The sequence below is a fragment of the Onychostruthus taczanowskii genome, unplaced genomic scaffold (genome assembly GCF_017590055.1).
Source record: "Onychostruthus taczanowskii isolate IOZ18803 unplaced genomic scaffold, ASM1759005v1 scaffold104, whole genome shotgun sequence".
NCBI lineage: Eukaryota > Metazoa > Chordata > Aves > Passeriformes > Passeridae > Onychostruthus > Onychostruthus taczanowskii.
This window is the reverse complement of record NW_024496968.1, coordinates 66,923-92,572: the sequence shown is the minus strand read 5'-3', so window position 1 is coordinate 92,572 and position 25,650 is coordinate 66,923. Positions and strand designations below refer to the sequence as shown.

General features: G+C 40.6%; 1 protein-coding gene across 1 annotated transcript in view; it reads right to left on the bottom strand.

Annotated features, from left to right (window-relative positions):
* KCNK1 (potassium two pore domain channel subfamily K member 1) overlaps window positions 1–25,422 on the bottom strand; it is a 30,917-nt gene extending 5,495 nt beyond the window's left edge. Inside the window, exon 1 of the mRNA XM_041414165.1 lies at window positions 24,968–25,422. Coding sequence (XP_041270099.1) covers window positions 24,968–25,322 — 355 coding nt within the window. The 5' untranslated portion in view covers window positions 25,323–25,422. The remainder of the gene's footprint in view (window positions 1–24,967) is intronic.
* Between the last annotated feature and the right edge of the window lie 228 nt (window positions 25,423–25,650).

The window sequence follows — 25,650 nt, the reverse complement described above, 5'->3', positions numbered from 1 at the left end:
AGAAGAAAAAAAAGAGTATTTTGTTTTCACTGCCGCTAAGAAAAGGAAATCTCTTGAAATTTAGTCTGGGCAGCCTTTACACTGATATCAAACCAAGCAAGTGCAGAAGGCCCTACCAGTTCTGCAGCCCCAGATCAGCCAGCTTATTTGGGTTATATTACTGCTGTACAGCAAGGTATTTTCCAGAGCTACTGCAACTAGCTATCTTGAGCAGTTCAGGCAGAACACACAGTGAATTCAGCGTTATGCTGCTTCTGATTTCTGAACTGCACCCTGCACCACCCCAGTCTGCCCAGTGCAGCACTAGACTGGGCAGACATTCCATGAGGCCTCCTGGGAACTCTCCGCCTGTTCTCCTGTGAAACTGGCTGTTCTGCAAGTCCCTTCAAGTTTTATATGAATAAAAGAGATTTCTTCTCTACTTTGATGTTCAATAATAGAATAATTTCTTTTTAAGTTTTCTAGAGGAGTAAATAAAAATAACGTTTCCTTTTCTTAAGATGCATAAAGACAATTCCAGACAATGAGAGACAGGCAAAATGTCTTATCACTACAAAGTTCAAAGTCTTGTAGAAGAAACACATGAGGTGTAATTTCTCTGTGTTAGCTAACCCAACAGGAAATTTCAGTTGTACTTGAATTTTAATGACATTATGAATAATTTACCCAAGCTCAGTCTTTTGAGTCCTGGTAAACTGTATTAATTAACAGCTTTTTTTCCTGCTCACCTTCTGTTTGCTTTATCTGCTTTGAGATAAGAGGATCAGAACTGCACAGAGCAGTTCAATCAGATTTATGAAATTGCAGAGAAGTGTTCTACTGTGCCTAATAATGCTGAAGGTTTGACTGCCATTTCTGACTACTGCCAAGCTGACGCTTTCTTAGCCCTGTCTATCAGAAGTCTTGCATCTTACATCCACCAGGGCATATCCCATCACTTAATGTTTGAAACTATGACTAAGCACGATTTTATCCACACTCATTTTTGTGTGACACTTTACTGCCCAGCTGCCATGGGGCTCTTCCATCATCCTTACTGCCTTAATTAATGTTGTGTATTTAGTAAACTTAGTTGCTTCCCTCTTCCAGGTCATTTAGGAATAAGTCCAACAGCACAAGCCCAACACAGTTCTACAAGGAACAGCATTTGTGACAATGCCAGTCCTTCAAGAACTAACCATTTCTCCTACTGTCTCTGCTACCTTTACGTATCTCAGGCTACGGCAATTCCTATTTTTTCCCAGTTTGCAACTGCTTTTATGTAACTTTTCTTGACAATTTTAAGTGTCCAAAAAATGGCCTATAATCTTAGTTATTACTGTACAAAAGTCATTAAAACACCCCAAACCAACACAGATACACTTTAAAAGAGAGGAAATTACAGATCTAATGCCCAAGATACTCCATTGTCTGCTTTCAGACACTTGTGCTCTATTACTTCCCCATCTCTGCTCCTGCATCTATTAGTACTTTGTACTGTGTCCTCTTCGGGGAGGTGTGTGTGCCCATTTGCCTTTTTCAGTGGAAAACACCATGATCAGGAACATTACAGTCACAATCCTAAGGTATTATTTTTGTTATGAGAAAAGGATGCTCACCAAAAGGGCACTGCTTATGAAGGTATTTTTTTATTCTATCAAGGGCACTTGCTATGGGTGACTAGAATTAAATCATCAATGCAGTCTGTCTGATAACTGCATTACTGATTATGAAGAAAACAAGATTTATTGAATGCTATATTTTCATACTGTATAATGAAAATATCAGAAAACAATCATCCATTTAAAAGCAGTGCCCACTGAAAAATCAAACTCTCAGATAAACCTGGCCAAGCACTGCTACTCTCAGTGACACTAGAGATAAAGGATATCAAAACAAAAAAAAAAAAAAAAAAAAAAAAAAAAAAAAAAGGAAAATAATGCATCGAAGACCAGCAGAATTTGCCAAATGAAATAAGATCAATGTATTGGTTCATCTAGCTCAATGTCTTGAGATAGACCATGCTGGCTTGATTACATAAAGAGTAAAACTCACAAGATGTTGACAGTTGAGTTTCAGTTCTGTTCACATGTGGGGATTTTTTCCTTAAAAGTCTCTTATGGCTTGGAGGGTTTCTACTATTATATGCTTACAGAAATATCGAAAATGTCTTTATCAGTTCTGATGTAATTCTGAAGATTATCACAAAAGTGAAAACATACATACAAAATGTTTATTTTTCCAATTACTTTGGTGCTGAGTTATACACATCAATGATATGTTCAATAAAAAATTTTCCTCTTGCTGTATTTCAAGTTAGTCTTCTGCTCTTACATCTTTCTAAAAAGGCTCAGTCATGACTTTTCTACACTTCTCAGTATGCTGTATCCCTCTTGTGCATGTTCCTCTTTCAGTTATTTTGTCTTCTGTCTTAGCTGTGATTAATTGCTCCCGTTACATCACTCTGTAGGTAAATACATAGAAATGGCCATGATAGTCCAGGTAAGATGTATTTTCTCCCTCCATTTTTATATACACCATCAGACTCTGTTTTCCAGAGTCTCTAGGTAGCTTCCAACAGTGTCCAATTCATAACAGCCTGTGTCAAACCCAGCATTGCCTTTGAGCATTTCACACTCTTCCGTCCTCTGTTAGCTCGGCACTTGTTGGCAGTGGGTGTTTTTCCCTTTCATCCTTCTCAGACACTGCTTTGACCAATCTAAGCAGTTGTGTATCATCGCTGCTTTGTCTCTTTATAGTTCAGTCTCTCCTGTAGCTCATTAATGAGCTCTTCTCTGTCTTAAGAGGCAGTGGTGGCGTTACAGGTCTTTCAGGACCCCGAAATGAGCATTTAGTGCCAGAGCACAGAGGTGCTATGGTTCTGTTTTGTAATAACCCAGCCTAGACTTCCACACAAATCCCCAGATGATGCCCCAAAGGGTGGATGTTTGAATGGTGGAGATGGATCTGACATCAAGTGAGGCAAGTAACAGGCAAACACAACTGCTACAGCCCTCAGAAAGCTTCCCCCAGCCAGCCTTTCGCAGGTCATGGGAATGAAGCCTGGCAGGTGTGTACCAGACTGCAGCACTGCCTCTCTCTTCCACTGCCTATTCATAATTTAGAGGTTTAGTTTAGTCTTATTCCTTCTAAGACAGGTTTTGTCAAGCCACAGCCCCCTCTGGCCCCAGGTGACCTGTTGCAACACTACCAGCCCTGTGCAGCACCCTGAGATTCTCAGGGCACAGAGAAGCTTATGTTCAGCACATCCAGTGTCCTCCCCAATGGCAGAATCACACCACGCAGCATAACACAGCAAGTGTGCTCATCCCTTTGCTGGTCTGACTCAGTGTCCTTGAAGAGCAGTCAGACCTTTAAGTCAGCTCATAATCTCAAAACACCCCAATAAATTAAGTGCATCATGTACTATGTATTTCTGAGTTATGCAAAAATCTTTAATTCATCCCAAGCATAACATGACTCACTGGAGTATGATGAAGATGGTCAATGATAATATTTACATAATTTCTAGACTTTCATTTTATAAGCCTTTGACATTTTCCACTGTGTTTAACAGTGAAATACATCTTCATAACCAGTCAATTATCTTCCAAGATGAAAAGGAAATGTCAGGTGATGGTAGATCTGTGCAGTAAGAGAAATCATCTTGGTTACTGCTATGCTTTTCCCTGTAATAGCACAGTTGAAACCTAGTTTTATCAAGAAAGATGTATTTCATTTTTAAACTTATTGTGCTACCAAAGTGGAAACACTTTCGAAAAGTTCCCTAACACCGTTTTCCTAAACAAATCGGAGAACTTGGATTTCTAGCCAGGCTGAAATTAGCCACACTATATTGCAGAAATAAGGAGGGAAAATTCCACTGTGACAGGCATTTTTAAGCAGAGGAAATCCATTTGGAAATTACATTTTGCTATCTCCTCAGTTAATAAAACTGATTTTGTGTGCATTAGAAGAGGGAAGAGGAAGAGGTGTGGTAAACCAAAATTGATGAAATAATCAGAGGAGAGGAGAGGAGAAGAAAGGGGAGGGGAGGATGAGATTTGTTTGAAACCTAGTCAATTTCACTAATAAAAGCTTACTATGCAGCCATCAAAGACTTGCACTGGCACAATTGGAGCCATGATGAAGGGTGTGGCAGAAACCTCCTAAACCAGTTTTGCCACTGAAGAAAGAGTCATTAGGTTCATTCTCACACAGCACAAGTAAACATGATTTAGAAGTGATTTAGACTTCAAACTGAGGTGATTTAGTATGGTGCTGATCCAGTTCTCTTCAATAATATCATACCCCTCAAACCTCGCTAGAATAAAAGTAGTAAAACAATATTCAAATTAATGTAACCATGAAGATTATATCTTCTTCACAGCAATATCTCACCTAATCACTTCTCAGAATAGAATTGTTTTGTTTTGCCAATTTCTAGAGTCAAGGCACTTCTTCCAAAAGTACAAACCAAGCAACCAAAACTCCAAAGAGATTCCAATACACTGATTTACATGCATCTCCTATGTGGTTATGTGGTTTTAATTCCTTCTGAGGTTGCTCTCTGCTGCCACTAGTTATCAAAGCCAAAGACTGCTAATTCCTCAGAGTCCATGTCCTGCAGCTAGGTTTGGACCATGGAAAGGACCATGTCCATATAATCAATTTACAAATGTCACCTGCTGCACCAAGAAAAGCTGAAATGGCTTTTAACACAGTCAGTTTAGTAATAAATACTAAATAAATACTCGTATGACCAACTTGGCTGACTGTCAGAAATATCTGAACCAAAGAAACAAGGCATGGGCATATTTGCTTCTATGGTCAAAGCCAGTTTCAAAAACAATTTCTACCAGAAAAGCTGTATGTCAGAACATTTTTATCTTGCAAGGCATTCAAAATCTGCTTTGTCTGTTCCTGCACAAGAAGCTATATTTCACCTGCAGAAATTTCAAAGAAATTGCATCCACAGATGTTGGCAAAGGGGGATGCTAATGAATCAAACTGGGGAAAATGTTTGTATGAGGACAAGGGATACTTTCACACTTTATTCATATTTTTATGAAGAACAGCTTGCTCTACAGTCTTATGTTTGGTATTGTTTAAACTTCATGTGGATTTGTACCACTGCTAGCAAACCACTGATATTCACTTCCTGTTCTTATACGTTTTGCATCAGCTTAAATAACTGGTGTGAAAATGGGTTTACTGCATATGGACATGCAACATATCCTCATTCAGAAATCATGGTGATCAGCAATAATTTTAAAAAATCCAAAATACTATGCTGGAAGCAAAACTAGTAATGCTTCCAATTTCCTACTGAGTATGTTCTTAGTTGTCTGAAAAGCTTTCCTGAAATAAGCCCATCCCACCTCTGACTTCCTGGGGAGCCCTACAACAAAGGCTCTCATTGACTGGGACCTTTGAACAGAGTGGCACTTCTAGTGGAAAATAATCACCCACACAAAAATCTAGCAAATAATTTGAGTATATATGATTTTTAAATAAATGTAGTAAGCCCACAGAATTTAACATATAAATATTTACAACTAAATTAAAACTAATGTGAAAGTATTTTATGTATCCTGTAATAATTTGGTTTATTTAATACTTATTGTGCTACCAAAGCAGAATGAAAGTATTTCCTTGCCCTCAAAATGGCCAGCTTAAGTAAAAAAAAATACTAGCCAGTCAGTGAACATGAATGGAGATGTGGAAAAGAATGATCTGACAGGGGCAGTGTGCAACACAGCAGCATCCATATGCCACCTGCAATATCACTCCCTAACCTACTACTCTTTCAGGTATTCATATGCACTGGTGAGCTCCCCACAAAACCTCTCTTCTCCAGGCTCAGCAGTCCCAGTCTCTCCCAACCCTCACAGGAGAGATGCTCCAGTCCCTTCATTCCTTAGTAGCTCTTGGATGGACTCTCCAGTAGCTCCATGGTTTATTTTGCACTGGGGGATGCAGAACTGGAGCCAGCCCTTCAGGAGTGGCCTCACTAGTGCTGAGTAGAGGGGAAGGATTATGTCCCTCAGTCTGCTGGCAGCACTCCTGGTGCGGCCCAGGACAACATCAGCCCTCTCTGCCATCTGTGTGTGCTGCTGGCTCACCTGCCCCCATTAATTATGCAATGAAAACTGAAAGTGCTTTAAGTCTTTTCAAATGAGTATGACCAGAATAAAGCCATACATTATGTATCTACTAATTTTTTATGGAATTTCAGATGGAATCCACTGCACAGGAACCAAATGCAGACAAGATTAAGTACATCAGAAATCAGTATCTGCCCCCCACATCTGAGATGATTATTAGGAGTTTTTGGTGCACTATTATCTCTTCTCAACAAAAGTATCAGAGGGAAACACAGATCAAAAGACAGTAACTTTAACTGGAAAATGACAGCACTCTTTCCTGCCACCACCCAACACCGGGCCTTGCTCATCCTGCCTGGATACATTACGTATGATCAAAACAGGTATTAGCAATCCAGGGGAACTGTTACACCCATCCAGTAGAGCCTGCATGAAAACACACATTCCTTACCACCAGAAAGATGCCTACCATGTGTGAGACAGGGCTCCAGGTAAGACACATTTAGAGAAAAATTACTGAACCATTTATTTACAACAAGCCCTGTATCTTTTTTGCTATTGTAAGACTATTTACATTCTTCTAGAGAGCTACATGCTGTCATTTCAATCAGCAAGAGAAAATCTGCAGACAGTGCAGGAGGATTCCTGGACACTACATATTTATAGATGTAATTTACCATTCAAAACATGATCATTTTTGATACTCTTCACATACGAGCAAGGCAGCAGGAGAAACTGCAAGATGCCACAATAAAGAAAATGGTTTTGTGTTAGGCTTGTGAGCAAAACTTTAAAACATGAAAATATTTTGGTTGCAATAGGAGCTTAGATCTTATATCTGAATGTCATGAAAAAAGTAGTATTTGATCATATTACTTAAGAGATCAGATATCTGCCAATTCCTGCCCAAAATCAATTACTTTGACCAATGGAATGCATAGTATGCCACAGGAAAAAAAAAAAAAAAGGAAAAAAAAATTGCATGGTCATCTTGTTTACATTAGTATTATAGCACAATAAGTTGGTGCACAGTGTAGAATACTTGGTAGCATGTACCTAAATGCAAGACTATATTTAGGGAAGCCAGGGTTTACTTTAGATTTGCTCTACTCTGTTCACAAAGACTGCAAGTCCACTAAAAGCTGAGGTACTCTTTACTGCTTCAGGTTGTTTAATTAGAAAGAAGTCCAGTCTACATGCTCCAAAACTGTTCCCCAAGTGTGAACCAAAGCAGGAAGTCGAAATGATCTGTAATGCACTCTTGATCTGAACCCAAGCAAAGGGCCAAGAAATAGGCAGACTTCAGCTGTCTTCAAAATGTGAAGTTGAATTCAGTCCTTCCCCAGCATCAGCTCATCCACTGGTATTCCACAGCAGAGCTGTGCCAGACAGGCTTAATTTCACAGCTCCCCATACTTCCCTGATGGGCTCCAGATTTTTGAGAGGAAAGACTTTCACTTATTGTTTCTGAATTTTCATCATAGCTCAGTAAGATGAACAACAACAGTATTAAAGGTCTGTAAGGCTACCTGAACCCCAGGTCACTTGATAATGGACAAGGACGCTCTATTAATTGAAGGGAAACTAAATACAACTCTGAGCCAAACCAAACAAATGCTAGTATCTCCTAATTCTCCTTTTCTGTCATCAGAAAGACCATCCATGTCTCTCTCACACCGCCACACACACCTACAGCCTGATGGGAATTGCAAATGCAGCAAGCAGTATCATTTTGTCCATTTACACTCACTGCTGTTTTAGACAGTATTTGCCCACAGCAAGCAAGTGAAAAACATCACAACCCTACAGCAGTGATGCTAATGATGAAGTGATTCCCATTTCAGCAGTTAAGATGTGGGGGATGTGTAAAAGGAAGTACTTGTTACCAGAGCAGCACAAGAGCAGATGAATTCCACTGCACAGGAACCAAATGCAGACAAGATTAAGTACATCAGAAATCAGTATCTGCCCCCCACATCTGAGATGATTATTAGGAGTTTTTGGTGCACTATTATCTCTTCTCAACAAAAGTATCAGAGGGAAACACAGATCAAAAGACAGTAACTTTAACTGGAAAATGACAGCACTCTTTCCTGCCACCACCCAACACCGGGCCTTGCTCATCCTGCCTGGATACATTACGTATGATCAAAACAGGTATTAGCAATCCAGGGGAACTGTTACACCCATCCAGTAGAGCCTGCATGAAAACACACATTCCTTACCACCAGAAAGATGCCTACCATGTGTGAGACAGGGCTCCAGGTAAGACACATTTACCATTCCAGGGCTAGTAAATATGCCTGTTCCCTGCAGGAACATGTTCTCTGCAGGAAGAGCTTGTGCTCTCCAGGCACTCAGACAGCAGGCAAAGCTTTCCCATTTTCCCTGCAAGAGAAGATTTTTTTCAAACTCTGCCTTTCAGCTACATGACTCCTATCAAGACTGCCTGTTGAGAAACTCCTCTTTGTCGGGACATGCTAAACTTCCAGTCTGCCATGCAGTCAGTGTGGGCTGGTCCCATACTCCCACAGTGCCCTCACCATTTCAGTCATGTTTTCTGGATGTGTCATTAAAGATTTCCTGTCCTCTGTGTGCTCCACAGTGGTCCAGGGCAGGAGGACTAAATGTGAGTGACTTCGGCAGACAGAGGTCTGCTAAAACTCTGCGCCAAAGCATTCAGGCCTTACTTCTATCACAGAGGACAGTCAAGAGGTATGCATGAATTTCTGCGTTTGCCATTTGGGTTTGCAGTTGTTTTTTGGGGTTTTTTTTAAGCTAACATAACTTTTTCTTTAAAGCTCCAAGTCTTTATACTGGAAATTGGTTCCTCTTACTGTCATCCTGGATTTTAGATCCTACAAGCGTTTAGCTGCCATCCAACCAGGATCCATCTGGTGTCAGGCTATTTTTCCCCCACAGAACTCTCAATAACAGCACATTTTTAGAAATACCTATCCAAAACACAAACATCACATCTTTAGATCTGACTCTAGCAAAAATTTAGCATAAACAAACAAACTCTTGTTTCAGCAATTATTTTCTGTTATCTCAGATTCATTTTCCAATTGAGAAAGAAGTAAAAATTACAAAAGTCTGTTGAATAAAACTCAACCAACAGGTCAAAAGCAAGGTGAGACTTCCTGAGGGCTCCTCTGAGAATTCAGCCAGGAAAATTCCAATTATTCTTTTATTAGTTTACTTGCCTGCTAGGCAACAGATGGTCAAAAATCTGTTATCAAAGTAGGGGCTCCAACAGACTTACTTAATTATTAACGTGTCCTAATAGAACAAACTATCTAATTCTCAGAAACTTAAATTTCCTAAAAGAGAAATGTGAGTGAGCTTTATTAGAAAAGTCTAATTTGTAGTCCTCTGAAACACTAGAAAACAAGATGAGCTTTTTGCACTGAAATGTTCAGTAATGTGTGTGCAGTAGCATTGCCATAATAATGGATTTTTAAAGCCACTGATCACCAAGACTAACAAGCAATCAAAGAAACAAGTTCTTAAAAAACCTTCCTAAGAACTTCAATACCAACTTCAAGGTATTGAAAGAGGTTGTTGTGGTTTAATCCCAGGTGGCAACTAAGTACCATACAGCTCTTTGCTCCCTTCTCCCTCATGGTGGGGAGGAGAATTAGGAATAAAAAGTAAAACTTATGGGTTGAGATAATAAATTTTAGCAACTGAAACAAAGCCAAATACAGTAATAATTATTATAATAATGATATGGAGAATGAAAGGAATAAAAGTCAAGACAGAGAAAAGAAGCATGCACAATTGCTCATCACCTGCTGGCTGATGTCCATGCCATCACCAAGTAGCAATATGTCTTAGCTGCTAAAAGGAATTTTCCATAGGTGCAGTTGGCCTCTTTCAGCCAACTTTCCCCAGTGCATACACTGGGCATGATGTTCTGTGGTATGGAATATCCCTTTGGACAGTTTAGGGCAGGTGCCCTGGCCATGAGCCCTCACAGCTTCTTGTGCACCTGCTCCCTGGCAGATCATGGGAAACGGAAAAGTCCTTGACTTGGAGTAAGCACTACTGAGCAGCAATTAAGCTTTCAGTGTGTTATCAACCTTATTCTCACAGGCAATACAGAACAGAGCACTGTACCAGCTACTAAGAAGAAAATAAACTCTATCCCAGCTGAAACCAGGTGCAAGCCTTTTTACAGTTCTTCCGTATTGTAGCACAGCAACCCGCAGCCAGGGAATAACATGCAATGACTCCCAATGATTTCAGAAGGCTGGAGCAATTGCTTTATTAAGCTGTACTATATTATACTACATACTATACTAAAACTATACTCTATCCTACTAAAGCAAACCCCACGACCCTTACCAGACAGTCACAACACAGCTTTGACCAAACTAGTCAAACAATCCAAACAACTATCACCAGAGTCCAATTAACAAATCACTTTTGGTAAAGAATCTCCATAACACATTCCACATGTGTCGAACAACAGATGCAGCAAGTAGGGATAAGAATTGTTTTCTTCTTTGTATGAGCTTTCTCACAGACTTTCCCCAGGAGAAATCCTGAGAAGGTTGTACCTGCTGCTCTCTGTCAAGAGACCTGTGGCCACACTTCCTGAGGTTCACCTTCCTGAGGTTCCCTACTTTTTTTCAAAGTAGGGAAAAAACCTTAATATGGACAATGTTTTGCAGAGAGAAAATGTCATTATTGATTAGACTTAGCCAGTAGCTTGTCCATGATATTGATCTTCTCATTTCTCATGTTGATTCAGTAAAAACACATGTTGAGGAATTTCACTTTAACTGCAGCATAGAAGTGATATATCTTACACAATAGATTTCACACATCCAGATTTTATCTGTAATTCCTGAAGTCTGCACCTATGGAAAATTCCTTTTAGCAGCTAAGACATATTTAGCATCTAACTGGCTGTGAAGCTCAGAGGACACACACTTTCTGAAGAGAGTGATAGAAGATGGATCTTTCTTTTTAAAGAAAAGGTCTGGAACCACTGATTCATTCCATGCTGCAACTTTGTCCTTCCACAGCCCCTCTAATTTTCCAGTTCTATCAATTACTTCAGCTTTCTACCACTTGAAAGACCTTGCGTATGCACGGTGTACCAGAGGGATGCGCCAGGTGCTACTGCTGAACCCAGCACCTGTGCACTGTAGTGCTCTGCTTGAAGCCGGGTACAGTTCACTAGAAAAGAGATTTCTAAAAATTTATAATTCACACCTGTTACCATCCCAAATGCACCCTGGGATGTGTCAAAAGCTTTGAATGTGTTGCAGTGGCACTTACTGCAGTGTTTTAATCACATATCCAGTTACTGAAGAATACCTATCTAGTCTTGCAAACTTAATCTCTTGCACTGAAATGATCCACGGTTTTTCTTCCTACCATCTGGAAATAAAAAGAAACAACCAGCTGCAAATTAGTAGGCTTTCCACCTCCACTTAGAAACAAAGATTGCTTTATTGCACCATCAGAAATTACAGAGCATGAAAACAGTGAAGGGAACTTGTATTGTGGGCAGTAAGGAATTATCACACAACATTAAAAAATTAGGCCATTTCACGCTGTAGAGTTAAAATCGAATCTGTAAGCAGCATCTTTGCATTAAAATGCAACCTCATGTAGAAGTAAGTGTTATCTACTAGATGCAGCAGGGGAATAGGAATATTTACTTCTAATCTTGTTATTGATTTGACATCTGGAACTCAGGGAAATTACAAGCATCAACTCCCTTGTCTGGCAGAGAAAGACACATAGTCCTTGCCTCTTTTTGTAAGATATTTCAATATTTCATATATGTCAGTCAGTCACCATAATGTATTTGAATGTGGATAAATCCTATTACTATCTTCTGTTTCAATAGCTATTTCTCAGAAACATGAAGATTTTAACAACACATAAAGCCAAACAGAAGCAAAACAATTTAACACAAATAGGAAAAAATCACTAAAGCAACTAACAAAACCACACAGAACTGAAGTTCATCACACCCCACTTTCATGCAAGCACGTTCCATCTGGAATAATAAAGATAAATTACAGGACAATATTTACATAAGGACCAAAGTGAGATACTTTTAGATGAGATGGCTTATTCAAAACTCTAAATCACAGTCCTAAATATGATGCTTGATGATACTCTCACATCTGAATACAGTCTAGCTGAATATATTCACCATTTCTAGTTCAAAATAGAACACAAATTTGCAAAACTCAATGGGGAAATACTTCAGCTGTTGTGAGAACTAGTTTACTGAACCATATACAGATTTTATAGATACACTAGTCCTATTCAATTACTCACATGTTTAAGACATCCCTCATAGCAAACAATAATAGTGGGAAACATAAGCTTGATTAGTTACACTGGAATAAGGACAAACGGGATAATCACAGCTGTATGGCCTATCACTAAAAAAGGGGAAAGGAAAAGAACAATGGTTGCACATACTATTTATGTTCACAAGCAGATAAAATGTAAAAGTTTCTGCTTATCTAGAAGTTATTTAGAAATAAACAGGAATGTAGCATTTAGAAAGGTGAACTACATACACAAGACATATAGCCAGCAATGTAAAGACACAGACAGAGCAACTTAAACACTCTGGTTTTCAAAATCTGTATTGTCTGTTTAGACTAATGACAATTTGTTTTAAAACAATGCACTTCACTTTGCTACAAAAATTTCTCTTGGCGGGATAGTTGATGATTCCAAAAATTCTTACAACTATAGAATGGCTTTCCTATATATGTAGAAATCCGTAATTCTAACCTCTAAGGGCCAGAATAAGATAGGCGTGCATATAATGAAAGCAGGCAACATTAAATTGAGTATGACAAAAAGTATGACAATTCATCAAAAAATACTCCAGTTGCCCAAACACAACTCTGGACTCACAAAGTTAGTCAAAGACCATAAACACTGACCAAAGATGTTGAGACCCATTTCCTTAAATCCAGTAAGGTAGCACAGATATCAGAAATTCTTAGCCACCATCCATGCTGAAGGCTCATGTTCAGCACCCTTCTGCCAGCACTTGCATTTGCAAACAGTGACCAACATGGAAAAGGTTGGACTGACACAACCTGTGACTGTGTAAGGAAATCAGTATGCTGTACATGGCATCTCTCAGACCTCAGCAAAAAGGGGAGGGTAATGTAAAATTATTGGTAATTCCAAAAGAAAGGCCTAGCACTGAAGAGCCTGAGCAGCAATGAATAAATTGATAGTTAACACATCTTTACAAGGGACAGATTTCTTTACAAGTGTCTGGTCCTATGAATGCATCAAGTTTCTCGTAATTGTCAATGATAAGAATTTGTAAATTGGGTACAAGGGTATGACTGCATTACTTCCTTACTAACTCCAAAGACAATGCAATTTACCACATAACAGTAGTTACCCAGCAGGAAAAAATGAAGTTCCCCTGAAGATATGTGGACCTGAAATACACCAAAGAGAAATATTTTAATGATGGCATCTGAATTAACAAAAAAGGAGTCCAGTTAAAATTCTTTCAGCTTTGCTAGCTGATATTTTAATCCTGTGTGAAATAACGCTCCTTGACAAGGGACAGCCAGCAATTGTCTGATACGTTATCAGTACAGGAAACACTTTCTCAGATTACCAGCTCTTTTCTTATATCTTATATTTGGCTGTTCTTTTTTGATTCTTTCTGTGCTTCTGCCATGTAGCTACATTAAATGCCTAACTAATCCCAGAGTAACTGCTAGGAAAAATGTTGCTGTTGGCTCTGCCCCCTCTTGTATTGGTGGCAATTTGCTCAAATATAGCAACCCAGAGCAAACTAATCCAGCAGGAAGGGAATATGTTTCTTCCAGTCTGATAAAGTGACTTGGCCTACTGTTGTGGTCCTGTTGGCAACAGACCTAGCACAGGGCTGGACCCTAGGATGAAAATCAGGGATCCAAGACATCTTCCTACCACCGGCAAAGCTGTTAGGTAGGCTCAGCCCATTTTGTTTTACAGCACCCTGAGCAAACTCTTTGCTAGGTAAAGAGAGGCATCCAGCATGCTAAAGCAGAGAAAATGCTCCCACCTTCTCACAAAGGCTACTCAGGCATTTGATCAGTTACGTGGGTGGCATTATCTGCTGTGTAGTGTGTTTTCTACACATAGTACGATACTGAACGATTCCCTAGAAGGGAGAGGCAATATTTCTGGATTCTCCACTGAAGTAAAGATACAGAAATGTGCATTGCAGACTTTGATGTGGCTTCTGTAACACTCTATTCAAGTAGCTGTGATTTCCTCTAATATTACTGAGCAGAAAAACTATTAATAAAGGAAAAGAAAAAAGAACATCAAATGCAAGAAAATAAAAATCTGCTGAAATGCCTCCACAGGATGGGAATCAGCTTACTGTATGGAAACACAGCCTAGCAGCAGAAATGGAAAACTGCAAGATAAAACACAGAGGTTCCTATTCTTGACCATACTAATGGCTCATATGTGGTCTTTCACTATTGTTTTTCCTTTGTCTTACCTTATCCTTTAGCAAAATACATACAGAAATGTCACTGTGATTTCTCAAGATGCAGAACATAACAGCAGAGCACTAATCAGCAAAGCAGCTTCTAGCATGCACATGCTTCGAGATCCACTGATAAAACATTATTCAGAAATGTGAAAGATTATCACCATCTTCCTCGTGACATCTAAGGACATGGTGTAAGGCTAAAACCAGGAGCTCAAACTTCTGTTTGAGATGTTGAGAGAGATTCCATCTTTTGATTTGATTGAGATTCATGGCTAATAATAACTCCTAGGATAAATGACATTTTCCTCAAAGCAGCATACAAAATACTCTCAGGTGGCAGCTAGAAAACCTGACCTGAACATTCAGGTGGCTTCACTGACTACACGGAGCTGCCCTAAAAGATACAACTGAAAATTAAAGATCTATCTTTCCACTATAGGTAGGCAGAATGTAAATACACAACAACTATAATAAAAAACTGCAGCCTAAATCTAAAGCCTGAGATTAGTCTTGGATTTAGATTTTTTCCTTATCAGCGTGAATTGTTGATTCACACAGCGTTGCACTCTGTAGTGTTCACAGTTCCTTGGATACCCCCAACCAGAGTTGCAGCAGTGGACCAGGAGCCAGGTTGGAGTCCTGGATTTCTCAACAGATGTGTAAATGCACAGAGGTAAATTAAACAATTCTCACATAAGAGAAATTAATTCCTAAGTACTAATCACTCAAATGATTTACAGCATTTTGCATTAATTTCTGTGCACCACTTAGAGTTTACCGTAGCTGGCATTTTCAAATAGTAACAATAATACTTCTTTGAGCCCTGTCTGTTTTTACTATACTGCTCAGTCAGCATCCCAACACTAACCAGAACAGAGCCATGGAAATCACTGATCATCGAACTGTTAAGTTAGAAAAACTCTCCAAGATCACCAAGTCCAACCATCAACCTATATAACATATATAAATAAGTAACAACAGCCACTGTGTAGTGTTTAAAATTTAATTCCCCATTAGCAAATCATACAGCTAGAGCTTCCAAAACTCTACAAGAGATGGAAGTTCTTTGGTTTGCTTTAGTTTTCTCATTTCCTTTAGGCTGTAGGCTTCAATGGAAAAGGTCTACACAATTCTTGCACAGCATACAGCTGGGAAAATAGCTACTTTGAATATCATACAAAGTAGAGATTCCAAGGCCTTCCCATATTAATCTTAAGTACAATGATCAATTTTTTAGGCTCTTTTCCCCTTTCTGTGGAGGGAGATGTATGGACTACTACAATGAAGTCCCCAAGAGTTAAACATACAAACTATTTAATTTTTAGCAGATCTCTGGATATATTGCTACTTTCTGAACACGAGGAGGATTTTTCCACTTTAAAGCCACATACAGTAGAGTCTCAGCCTATCAGGGAAGAGGTGAAATCAGATTTTTGCCTTGTGTTTGCACTTGATGACTCTGAAGTAACATCTCATTTTCAAACTATATTGTAAACAAAAGAGGACACCTACTCTAACTTGCCTCTGGATTTTGGCACTAGTACTACATGTTGCAATGTCTGAGGCTGCCAATCACATTTTAAAAGCTTGACTGAGCAAAATAGGTGTTCATAGCCTGCCACATAGTTTTAAAATATCAAAAAAAGTAGAAGACCAAGTGTCACATAAGAGAAAATTCAATACAGACTTCAAAATAAAATCATGCCTAAGTCTCATTCCAGTCAGTGCTGCATCATTTGAGATTATCTGAAGGATTACTTTTGCCTCTCAATGCTGAGAAATCTTCCCATACTCGGAAATAATTATAGTTTTAGTTTGCATTTCATAGAATGGTTTGGGTTGGAAGGGACCTTAAAAGTGATCTTGCTCCAACCCCCCTTGCCATGGGAAGGACACCTTTCATTACAGCAGGTTGCTCAGGGCCCCATCCAAATGTGGCCCTAAACATTTCCAGGGATGGGCCATCTATAACTAGATTCATCTCTCATTCTGCTCATTGGAGAAAAAAAAAAAACCATGAACAATGATGTGTCTTAACCTTATCATTTCAATATCTAATTCTGGTCAGTCTCTTTTTTACCTGAAACCAACTTATATGTCTAGTCTTAGAAACCTTCTGTGAAGAAGCTACTGTTAAAGAATTTAAGGTTATCCCGCTGAGTCAATTTAAACAATGTTTAAAACACTGAAAGACACAGAAGGACATACTCATACTACAAATAGAATGAAATTCAGAGGTACATCTTAACCTTTTCATTTAATTTTGAGTTATTTTAAGCATATTCAGAAAAAAATACTTGGTATATCAGACATCTAATGCATGAGGAGCAAAATGTATGACAAAGCCCCATTCCCATAGTACCAATGATCTTAAAAGCTGCATTTGCAATGATATTAAATTACGCTTGAAAACATTCTGTGCAGAGATTCTGGTTACACCAGAAGTTTTCAGTTTGTAGTAGAGGACAGCAGAAAGCCTCTACTTGCTGTTATCATAACAGTCTGGACTCACAATTTGCAAGACAAAGATGGAATTCTGCTGTGAAGTTTCTAGCACTAAATAGCACACAACTTTGTCAGAGGGCACAGACTCAACTTCTCACACACAAGCAAAGGGTACCTGGAAGACTACTGGGCCAGCTTGTTCTGCTGGCAAAACCTGTTTCCCAGCACAGCCTGCAACTGGCATTTCCCTGGTTCCTCAAAGATGATGTGATAACTTCCAAAGCTGCTGAGTGGCAACAGTGACTGGCACAGAATCAATTTAGAGTACAGACCATGGTAATACTTAGGAAGCGTCAGCTAGTAAATATTTGGAGTCTGATGACAGCTGGTATACCACTTGGATTCATATGTGCTTTTCCTAAAAGGATGCTGGTACATTCTGTTTTCAGAGATGAATGAGTATCTTTTCCTTTCCAAGGGAAAGGAAATCCATATGTTCTTCCAAGAGGCACTTGGATACTTTCATGAAGCACAGCCACTTGAAAAGCTTTGCTCCATTGATTCCTTTCAGTCCTGCTCTTAACCAGAACCACATTGCTATTTTGATCTCATAAGAAACAATCTGTTTAAGGTTTAGGCAGGGCTCTTCCGTGAAAAAGACAACTGGTACATTTCTCCTATATCTTCTGGGTCACCATCAGTAACTACTGTAGGTCATCAGCTGAATTTCATACAAATATCCTAACTCTCAAGCAGCTGAGGTCAGACCCAGAGAGATAGTAGCTATTTAAGCAGCCAATTCCCAAGAAACTTTTTATTACTGTTCTTTAATCCTGAAGGCATCAGAACTCTCATAGGAATTCTGATTTTTCCTCAAAATGCTAAACTTCTACTTCTTCACAGGCCAAGAAATAGTCTGGTCTTCATATGATTTAGTAGCTTATAACCTACTTTATAATTAACCTGGAGCAGTGACTAAAACAGGCATTAGTCCATAGATATGATGTTACTCGATTTAAAAAATCCCACAGATTATTAAAATGATGATGCAGTGGGCCAAAGGGAAACAAGTTTTAAAATATCAAAAGAACCAAAGAAAGAACCAAAACAACCAACAAATAAATGAAAACAGGAGAAACAACAGGCTTAAAAGACCTTTAAAATTATATCAGATAAAAGTGAAAATTCTACCAAGTAATGGCCAGGAACTGCAGGATTTGGTTAAGTTTTAGAAATCCTGCTCTGAAAGTATACATGCCTTTTAACTTAGGACTTGATTTGGAGATGTCAGTAGAATAGTAATACAAATTCCTGCTTTACAAAAGGGTTGAAAAACAGAAAATGTTTAATGAAAGGCAATTTTGTGAGAGATTACTCTCTTGCTTTTAACTGTTTGTGTTTCAGCACAGGAGGAATGACCCTCGGCCAAACACAGAAGGACTACAGAGGCAGCAGTTGCAGTCCTTCACCTGCTGAGAGCTGCTAGGGTGGCTCCTCATCATTAGGAACTCAGCAAGGCAAGAGGAACTGGAGGATACAGAAGTGAGGACAGGGTTTGTAAGAAAGACATTCCATCCATCAGCAGCCAGCAGTGCTGGTGATACAATAATACAGTCTTGGTAATCCATGGCTTCCCCAGTTTCTGTCAGGAGATGGTTTTAACTACTCACTGGCCTGTAAAGAAGGCCAAATATTGGTTTAGAGCAACTCTTGACACCCTTTGTTTCAGCAAGCACAAGCAGGATTTTTGGCTTAGCTGATTGCTGTAGTCCCATGAGAAACCAGGAGCTACGACCCTGCCTGGAACACAAGACAGGGAGAAACCCAGATTTCCTCTCTGCTACTGTTTACTGCAGTAGAAGAAAACAAGACCTTTGTCCTGGGCATACAAGAGATAATGTGACCAATCTGTCGGCTGTACCTCATCTCTGTTACTCATCTCTGGTAACCGAGTGCCTTCTGTTCTGAAGTCCAGAACCTAATACCTTTCTCAAAAATGTTTATTAACATGGATTTTGACAAAATACAGGGGTTTTGAAGATATTCACACCACACATTTTTGATTTGTGTAGTTTGGTAGGTTTGCTTGGTTTTGTGTTGTTGGGGTTTTTTTTCAGTTTGTGTGGGTTTTTTAACTCGTCAAGTCCCTTCCTTTCTGGTTGTAAATGTGATTTTTTTTTTTTTTTTTTTTTTTTTTTTTTTTTTTTTTTTTTTTTTTTTTTACTATTTAATTGAACACTCCCATGGTTTTGTGTTGTAAGGCAGAGATACCAGAAGCATCCAAGGTAGTTTCTCAGTATGACTCCATACATACTCAACTTCTTTCACAACTTCCCTAGATGGTGGTCTTTTTGTCTCCCCTTCCTAAGGAGTTCTAGAAAACCCTAGTTCAAATCCTTGTACTAAGAATAACATTAAGCTGAACTCAACTGAAATCTCCCACATCCCAGGAGACAGCATCTTTACCCTGGGGCCAGACTAAAATATGACAGCAGCAAATCTGGAACTGTTCCATGGGTATAGAATGAAGGAACTTCCCTTGAGAAGAAAGCAAACACACAGGCAGACAGAATGACTCTGACTTTGTGTTTATACCACTTAATGCAAGAGGTAGGATGCCTGGTTACAGGACTATTGATCTGGAGGCCAACAGCCTTGGGGCCAGTAGCTGTGATTACCCTGTCCCAGAAAACCCTGCAGGCTTCAACCACTAGGCTTCAGATCCAAACAGATAGCTTACTGAATGTAATCCTTCTCCTCCCGCATCTTTCTCAACCTACCTCATGATTTCCTTTGCACTTAGAATGTCTCCTGTATAAAAACCGCTCGTTTGAAGAGCACAGCACAACCTCCCTTGGCTTCTGAGATCATCCCCAGCAAATTACCTTTTCCTGCAATCTTATTTCCAAGTAACAACCAACTCTTAAAATAAAAACAAAGTTCCCAAAGTTTGGCATCCTCATCCTGGAGAATAGCTGCAATTCATCGCAACAATTTAAATAATCTATGAGTGCTGCAGTCAGAGCAACAGCGCAATGAAGCTTCAGTGTTCTGCTGGAGTCAGGGGTGACCACCAGTGAGACAGATCTGAGTTTAATCCATCACCAAGTTTGTATATTTTCAGATAAGAGGCAACAGAGAATCCTATGTCAGGTCTCTAGACAGACATTTGGTATGAATTATGAAACACACTTATTCGGTGTGTATTAATGAGATAATACAGGCATCACCAGGGACACAGCCCACATATTCTGACAGCAGCAAAAATAACATTGCATTTTACATTGAATTCAAGCATGGGACAGAAAACCATGTTTTCCCTAAAGCCTCTGTAAACTGTCCTCTTATTTATTATTCACATCTTTCTATACAGGTTTGAGAGATCCCAGTAGTTTCTTCCACCTCAGGGTTCTACTGTATGGGCCTACAAATCTTATGATGTCTTTGTAATGCTCCATTGTGATGCTTTCAGGGCACTCACCCATCTTCTTTGGATTTGTTCAGATCTGTAATGCACACTAAATATGCACTGGATGTGGGGCCTGTTCCCTTGAGGGAGAAGGAAGGCAAGAAAATCAAGCACTTGTGAGAAGAACATGGAGAAAAATCTTGCAGACTGCCAGGCTTCTCTTTCCCCGGTCTCTTCATACAGAATGCACTTTCTTTTGCAGTACGTCACAACCTCACAGCCTGCATAGTTTAGTTTCTCTTGCAAGTCATCAGTAGCAATGCTTATGAGAGTCAGCTCTAATAGAGAATACCTTTATAAATCAAATTATAGATGCATTAACTCCTCATACAGCTTGGCAATTAAATAACCTAAATGCAAAATTTCCCCTGAAAGCCATATTGAATCTTTACTCACCCTTCAACCAAGCACTTTCAAAGTAACAGCCTCTGTCAGCATTTATCTGCAACTACTGAATTAATACTGCTCCTTACTCCATTCAAAATCCAGTGAGCAGAAACCCAAATTTCATTGTGGATCTTGGGTGACTTTCTCTGAATGCAGCACAATACACCCAACTTCAGCACCAACACTGAGATTGGTACAGGCTGAATTATGGAGAAAATGCTGCTTTCACAAACCACTTTGCAGACAGCCAAGTCACGGCTTCAGAAGTGGTCAAATATGGACAATCCTCCCCTCTCTTATTGCCAAATGAGAGGCCAGCTGACCTCAATCAAAACATTTAAAACACATGTTGCCATTGTAGAAGAGGCAACTTCTCACCTTTCCTCTGCAAATCTCTAAATCAGGACAAGGCTATCCTCACTTCCTTCTAATGGGTATCTTGCCAAGCCTATCACAGCAGAGAAGGATACAAAGCAGCTCTTCCTCAGCATCCCTCTGGTGTCTAAATGTTATATGAAATCTCCAGCCACGCTTGTAGGTGGCACGGCTTGTAGATGAAGGCAAAAATACTCAAAAGCTGGACAGCCTGTTTGTATAAAATGCCATGGAATATACTTGCACTGAGAAGACTCTTTCCAGAAACAAACATGAAATTACAGGCCCCAAGTTCCTAAATTGGCAGCTCCTTTCCTTCCTTACCTATTTTCCTTCAACAAGCAGAAGTCAGTGTACTTTTCTTATCTGTCAACATAACCAGTATCAATTTCTTTGGTTGCTTCATTCTGCTTACAACTCGTGTAATGCAGTATTCTCATATTGTACCAATATGGGATAAGACATTACACACTGACAGCATGCCAAGACAAGTTAAAACACCACCTGCAAGGGTGACTGCAAAAAATTACCTCATTTTTATTGTTAGAAATAAAAGACTTTAGTACAGATGGCACCACAACAAAGCCAACCAGAAAGAACTGCTTCAGCATAATGATTTGATGGCATCTAGCATTGAGACAAGCAGACCACAGATGTGTGTCAGGTATTAATTACAGGGAATTTCCAAGGCAGACACTACTTAAATGCACACAACTGTATATTCTTAGTATTTAGGTTGTCAATTATTAATGACCAAAGTGCTTCACCTTACACACCACTCATATGGCACTCCGCACAACTGCTTAAGTTGCATAGGGAGGAATAAAGTCAGAAGAGAAACCTGCTGCCTGTCACTGCTACAATCTGCTGAAGCCTCACCACCAGTCCATTTCACTGCCCTTTGCTTGCCTGTCCTTCAGGCAGCTTGTGACAATCCTGTGACAGCCCATGTGCACAGCAATATTAATTGCTTTCAATCAGCAATTTGCCTTATTCTGCAATCTCCTTTAAGATTTTTTTTTTAAATTCTTAACTGGCTTTATGATTTCGTTCAAGGATTTTCTCTAGTGAGTAAGAAGCCAAAGACTATAATAAGATGGGAGGGAACAAGAAGAAAAGCCAGGGTTGCTAAATTTAAACACTTCCCCACAAGCTTTATATAGAAAACTGAAAGGCTATGAAAGAAGCCTTGTCCTCTGTACAAGGGGTAGGTGTGCATTTATTTACATATGAGAGACAAATTCACTCAGCTGAACATAAGGAACATCCAGGCGCTCCCTGTAATTTCAATTACACACAGAAACAGCCCTCAGCTGGCATCACCAGTAGCAGGGATCTCTCTTCTGTTTTTCCCTCAGTGTACTTGGCAAAGGGAGGGCATTTCAGGTGTATACTTCATAACAATACAGCATATTTTGAATGCTCAAACACTTCTGAACAACTGTTTGAGGTGGCCAGGCGGGTTCTTCTGCTTGTTGTCCCTTTTAATGACCATTTCAAGAGACCTGAAAGATTTCTTGCACAAGTTCAGAGTCAACTGAGGGGAAAAAAATGCACCTCCCCAGAAACACCTGTGCTCTGGGGAGAATTTGAACAAGCATTGGAGGTACTGTACTTCTCTGAATTGATACTTGTCTACTCGTACAAACTCTATTTTATATTAAATAGGGATTAAATACAGCTGAAAGCCACTGCATAAAACAAGAAACAGACAGATTTGGTTAAAAAGGGCCCAAGTCAAAAGGACTATCAGACACAGAAGGAAGTAGCACCACTTGATGCCTGGTCTGTTACATCAGTGATGACTGGATGAACTCTATGAAGCTGACAGAAATAATGAAAACACACCTCATACATGTCAGACCTCTGGGTTTTCTGCACACATGCCACGTAAGTGGCATTTTCAAAATAGTTTTCCATTCGGACAATGGTACCTTGAGTCTTCTTCCCTGACAAGGCCTCTATGATCAAGCCAGCTAAATAGGCAGGGCCAAGCTATGCCTTGCCCTTCAGCAGACATGCAGTGGGAAAGAGATATCCCTGCATGAGCTGTACTACTGAAGCCAAACATCCTGTAGCTGTGCATCAGCAGAAGTGTTAAGGTGTTACCAACTCAGACCCACCTCCACTGTTCCAACTGTGAACATTTTTTGACTGAGTCATTAAAAAAAAAAAAGCAGGACCTTTTTAAATACCCTTTTAAAATTATTTTAATGTGAGTTACTACACTACAGAAAAAACTTATTTGAATATAAAAATAGCTCTAGGACAAAATAATTTACATTTTATAGTACATAACAGTATAACTGATTAGAAATGGAAAAAAGCAGGTCAATTCAGCTCCTTAAGTTTTAAGTGCTTCATAGCTTTACAGAAAGAAAAAGAAAAAAGAAAGAAAAAAATTGGGTGCTGAAGTACTATCACAGTTCTATCCTTTTTTCATCAGCAGTATTCCTATATGTTGATTAATGCTCGCAAATTTATTCACTGAAAGCATTAAACTCTTTAAGTGTGTCACATTCTCTCTTCTTACAAACTCCAGTAATTATGAAGTGGGAAGGTGAGGTGTCCTGGGGACACCCACAAACCTGTTTTACTTTTTAAAAACACAACTTCCTTGTAACCCTAATCTATATACTCAATGACAACTATTTATAGGACAAGCATCGCCTGTTTGAGATCAGTCAGGAAGTACTAACATATGAACAGGTAAGCAAATTATTAAATGTCACTGTTAGTATCAGCTGATTAAATTTCCCATAAAAGAAGGAGTGCTAATTTGGGGTCAAGGAAGCAAAAAAAAAAAACCAAAAGAAAGAAAGAAACAGTGCATACTTTATAGCAGTATCAATGTACTGCCAAGATACAAAGTCCTCTCTGGTTGGACAAATTTTGGGGTGATTTTTTTAAAAACTCTTCTAATTTGACAAGCCCCCCCTATTTGTGTCAGTGACCTGCATTCAAATCACCAGAACCCAGCCTCCCAGCACAAATGCCTGCACTTGTCCTTTAGAAGGCTTTCCACTATGATGGTATGCAAAATGTAACTACTGTAAAAATAAGTCCTTGTAAAAACTATGGTCAGAGGAACGTTTCCTCGAGCTTTTCAAAACACCAATGCAAACTGCTATCTGGAAGAAAGGAAGCATTATCTTTCAGTCACTTATATGCAAATATTCAATAGAAATTGACAGTAAAACATGAAAATGAAATTTAACTTCATTATAACCGGGTTAGCAGTCCGTCCCCGTCCATCCGCGTGTGTGTATCCCCCCACCTCCGGGAAAGAATCAGCCAGAAAAGAAAACACCAAAGGAGAACGCAAAGGAGTCACCTCTAGCAGCATTTAAAAGTTCAAAGAAAGAGCCGGGCATCTCGCCGGATTTTCGAAACCGCCAACGATTTCAGCGTGGGGGAATTGGCAGCCTGGCTCTTGGCGCCGAATTCACGGGGGGGTCACTCATGGGGGATGCATCCTAACAAAACGCGCCCGTCGCACAGGAGAGTTTGGGAAGTAGGCTGCCTCCAGAGCTCCCTCACGCCCAGCGCCGCGCGGCCGGCGGTCGCTCCGTGCCCCCGGCCCCGCGCGTGCCGCCGGCCCCGGCCGCCTCACACCGGCTCCGCCACCGCCGCGGGGCCCTCGGGGGTCCGGGCCTCCCCGGAAGGCCTCCGGCAGCGGGCGAACCGCCTTTGCCTTACCCGTGGTGGAGAGGACGGTGCTGGCGAAGAAGAGGGAGGAGGTGAAGTCCCAGTTCCAGTTTCCCGAGGCGTTGCTGAGCACCGAGACGCCGTAGTTGCTGGCCTCCAGCACCCGCATCAGGAACTGCTCCAGCTGCTGCTCCGAGAGGCAGGCGTGCTCCTCCAGGAAGCGCTGCTTCAGCTTGCCCAGCTCCTGGCGCAGCAGGTCTTCGTAGGGCAGCTCCACCGAGGAGAAGACCACGGCGCCGAACACCAGGTAGAGCAGGTAGCCCAGCACCAGCAGCGCGAAGCACCAGGCGGAGCGGTGCTGCTCCACCAGCCGCACGCAGGAGCTGCCCGCCAGCGACTGCAGCATCTTCCCGAGCCGGGGCCGGCTGAGCCCCGGGCCGGGCCGGGCCAGGCCGCTGAGGGGAGCGGGGGCTGAAGGAAACAGGGAAGGGAAGGGGGAGCGCGACCGCCGGCTGTCCCCCGTGCGGCCGCTGGCTGACTTTGAGGGCGCGGAGCGGCGCTGATGTGGCGCTCACGTGGACGCGCGGCGCAGGTACCGCGGCGGAGGGAGGGACGCGGGGAGGAAGGGCCTCCCCTCCCTCCTCCTGCCGCCGATGCTGCTCCCGCCGCCTCGTGTTGGGACGCCGGCGCCTTCTGTCGCTGCTGTTCCTTGTCTCCCAGTAACTTGTGGAATC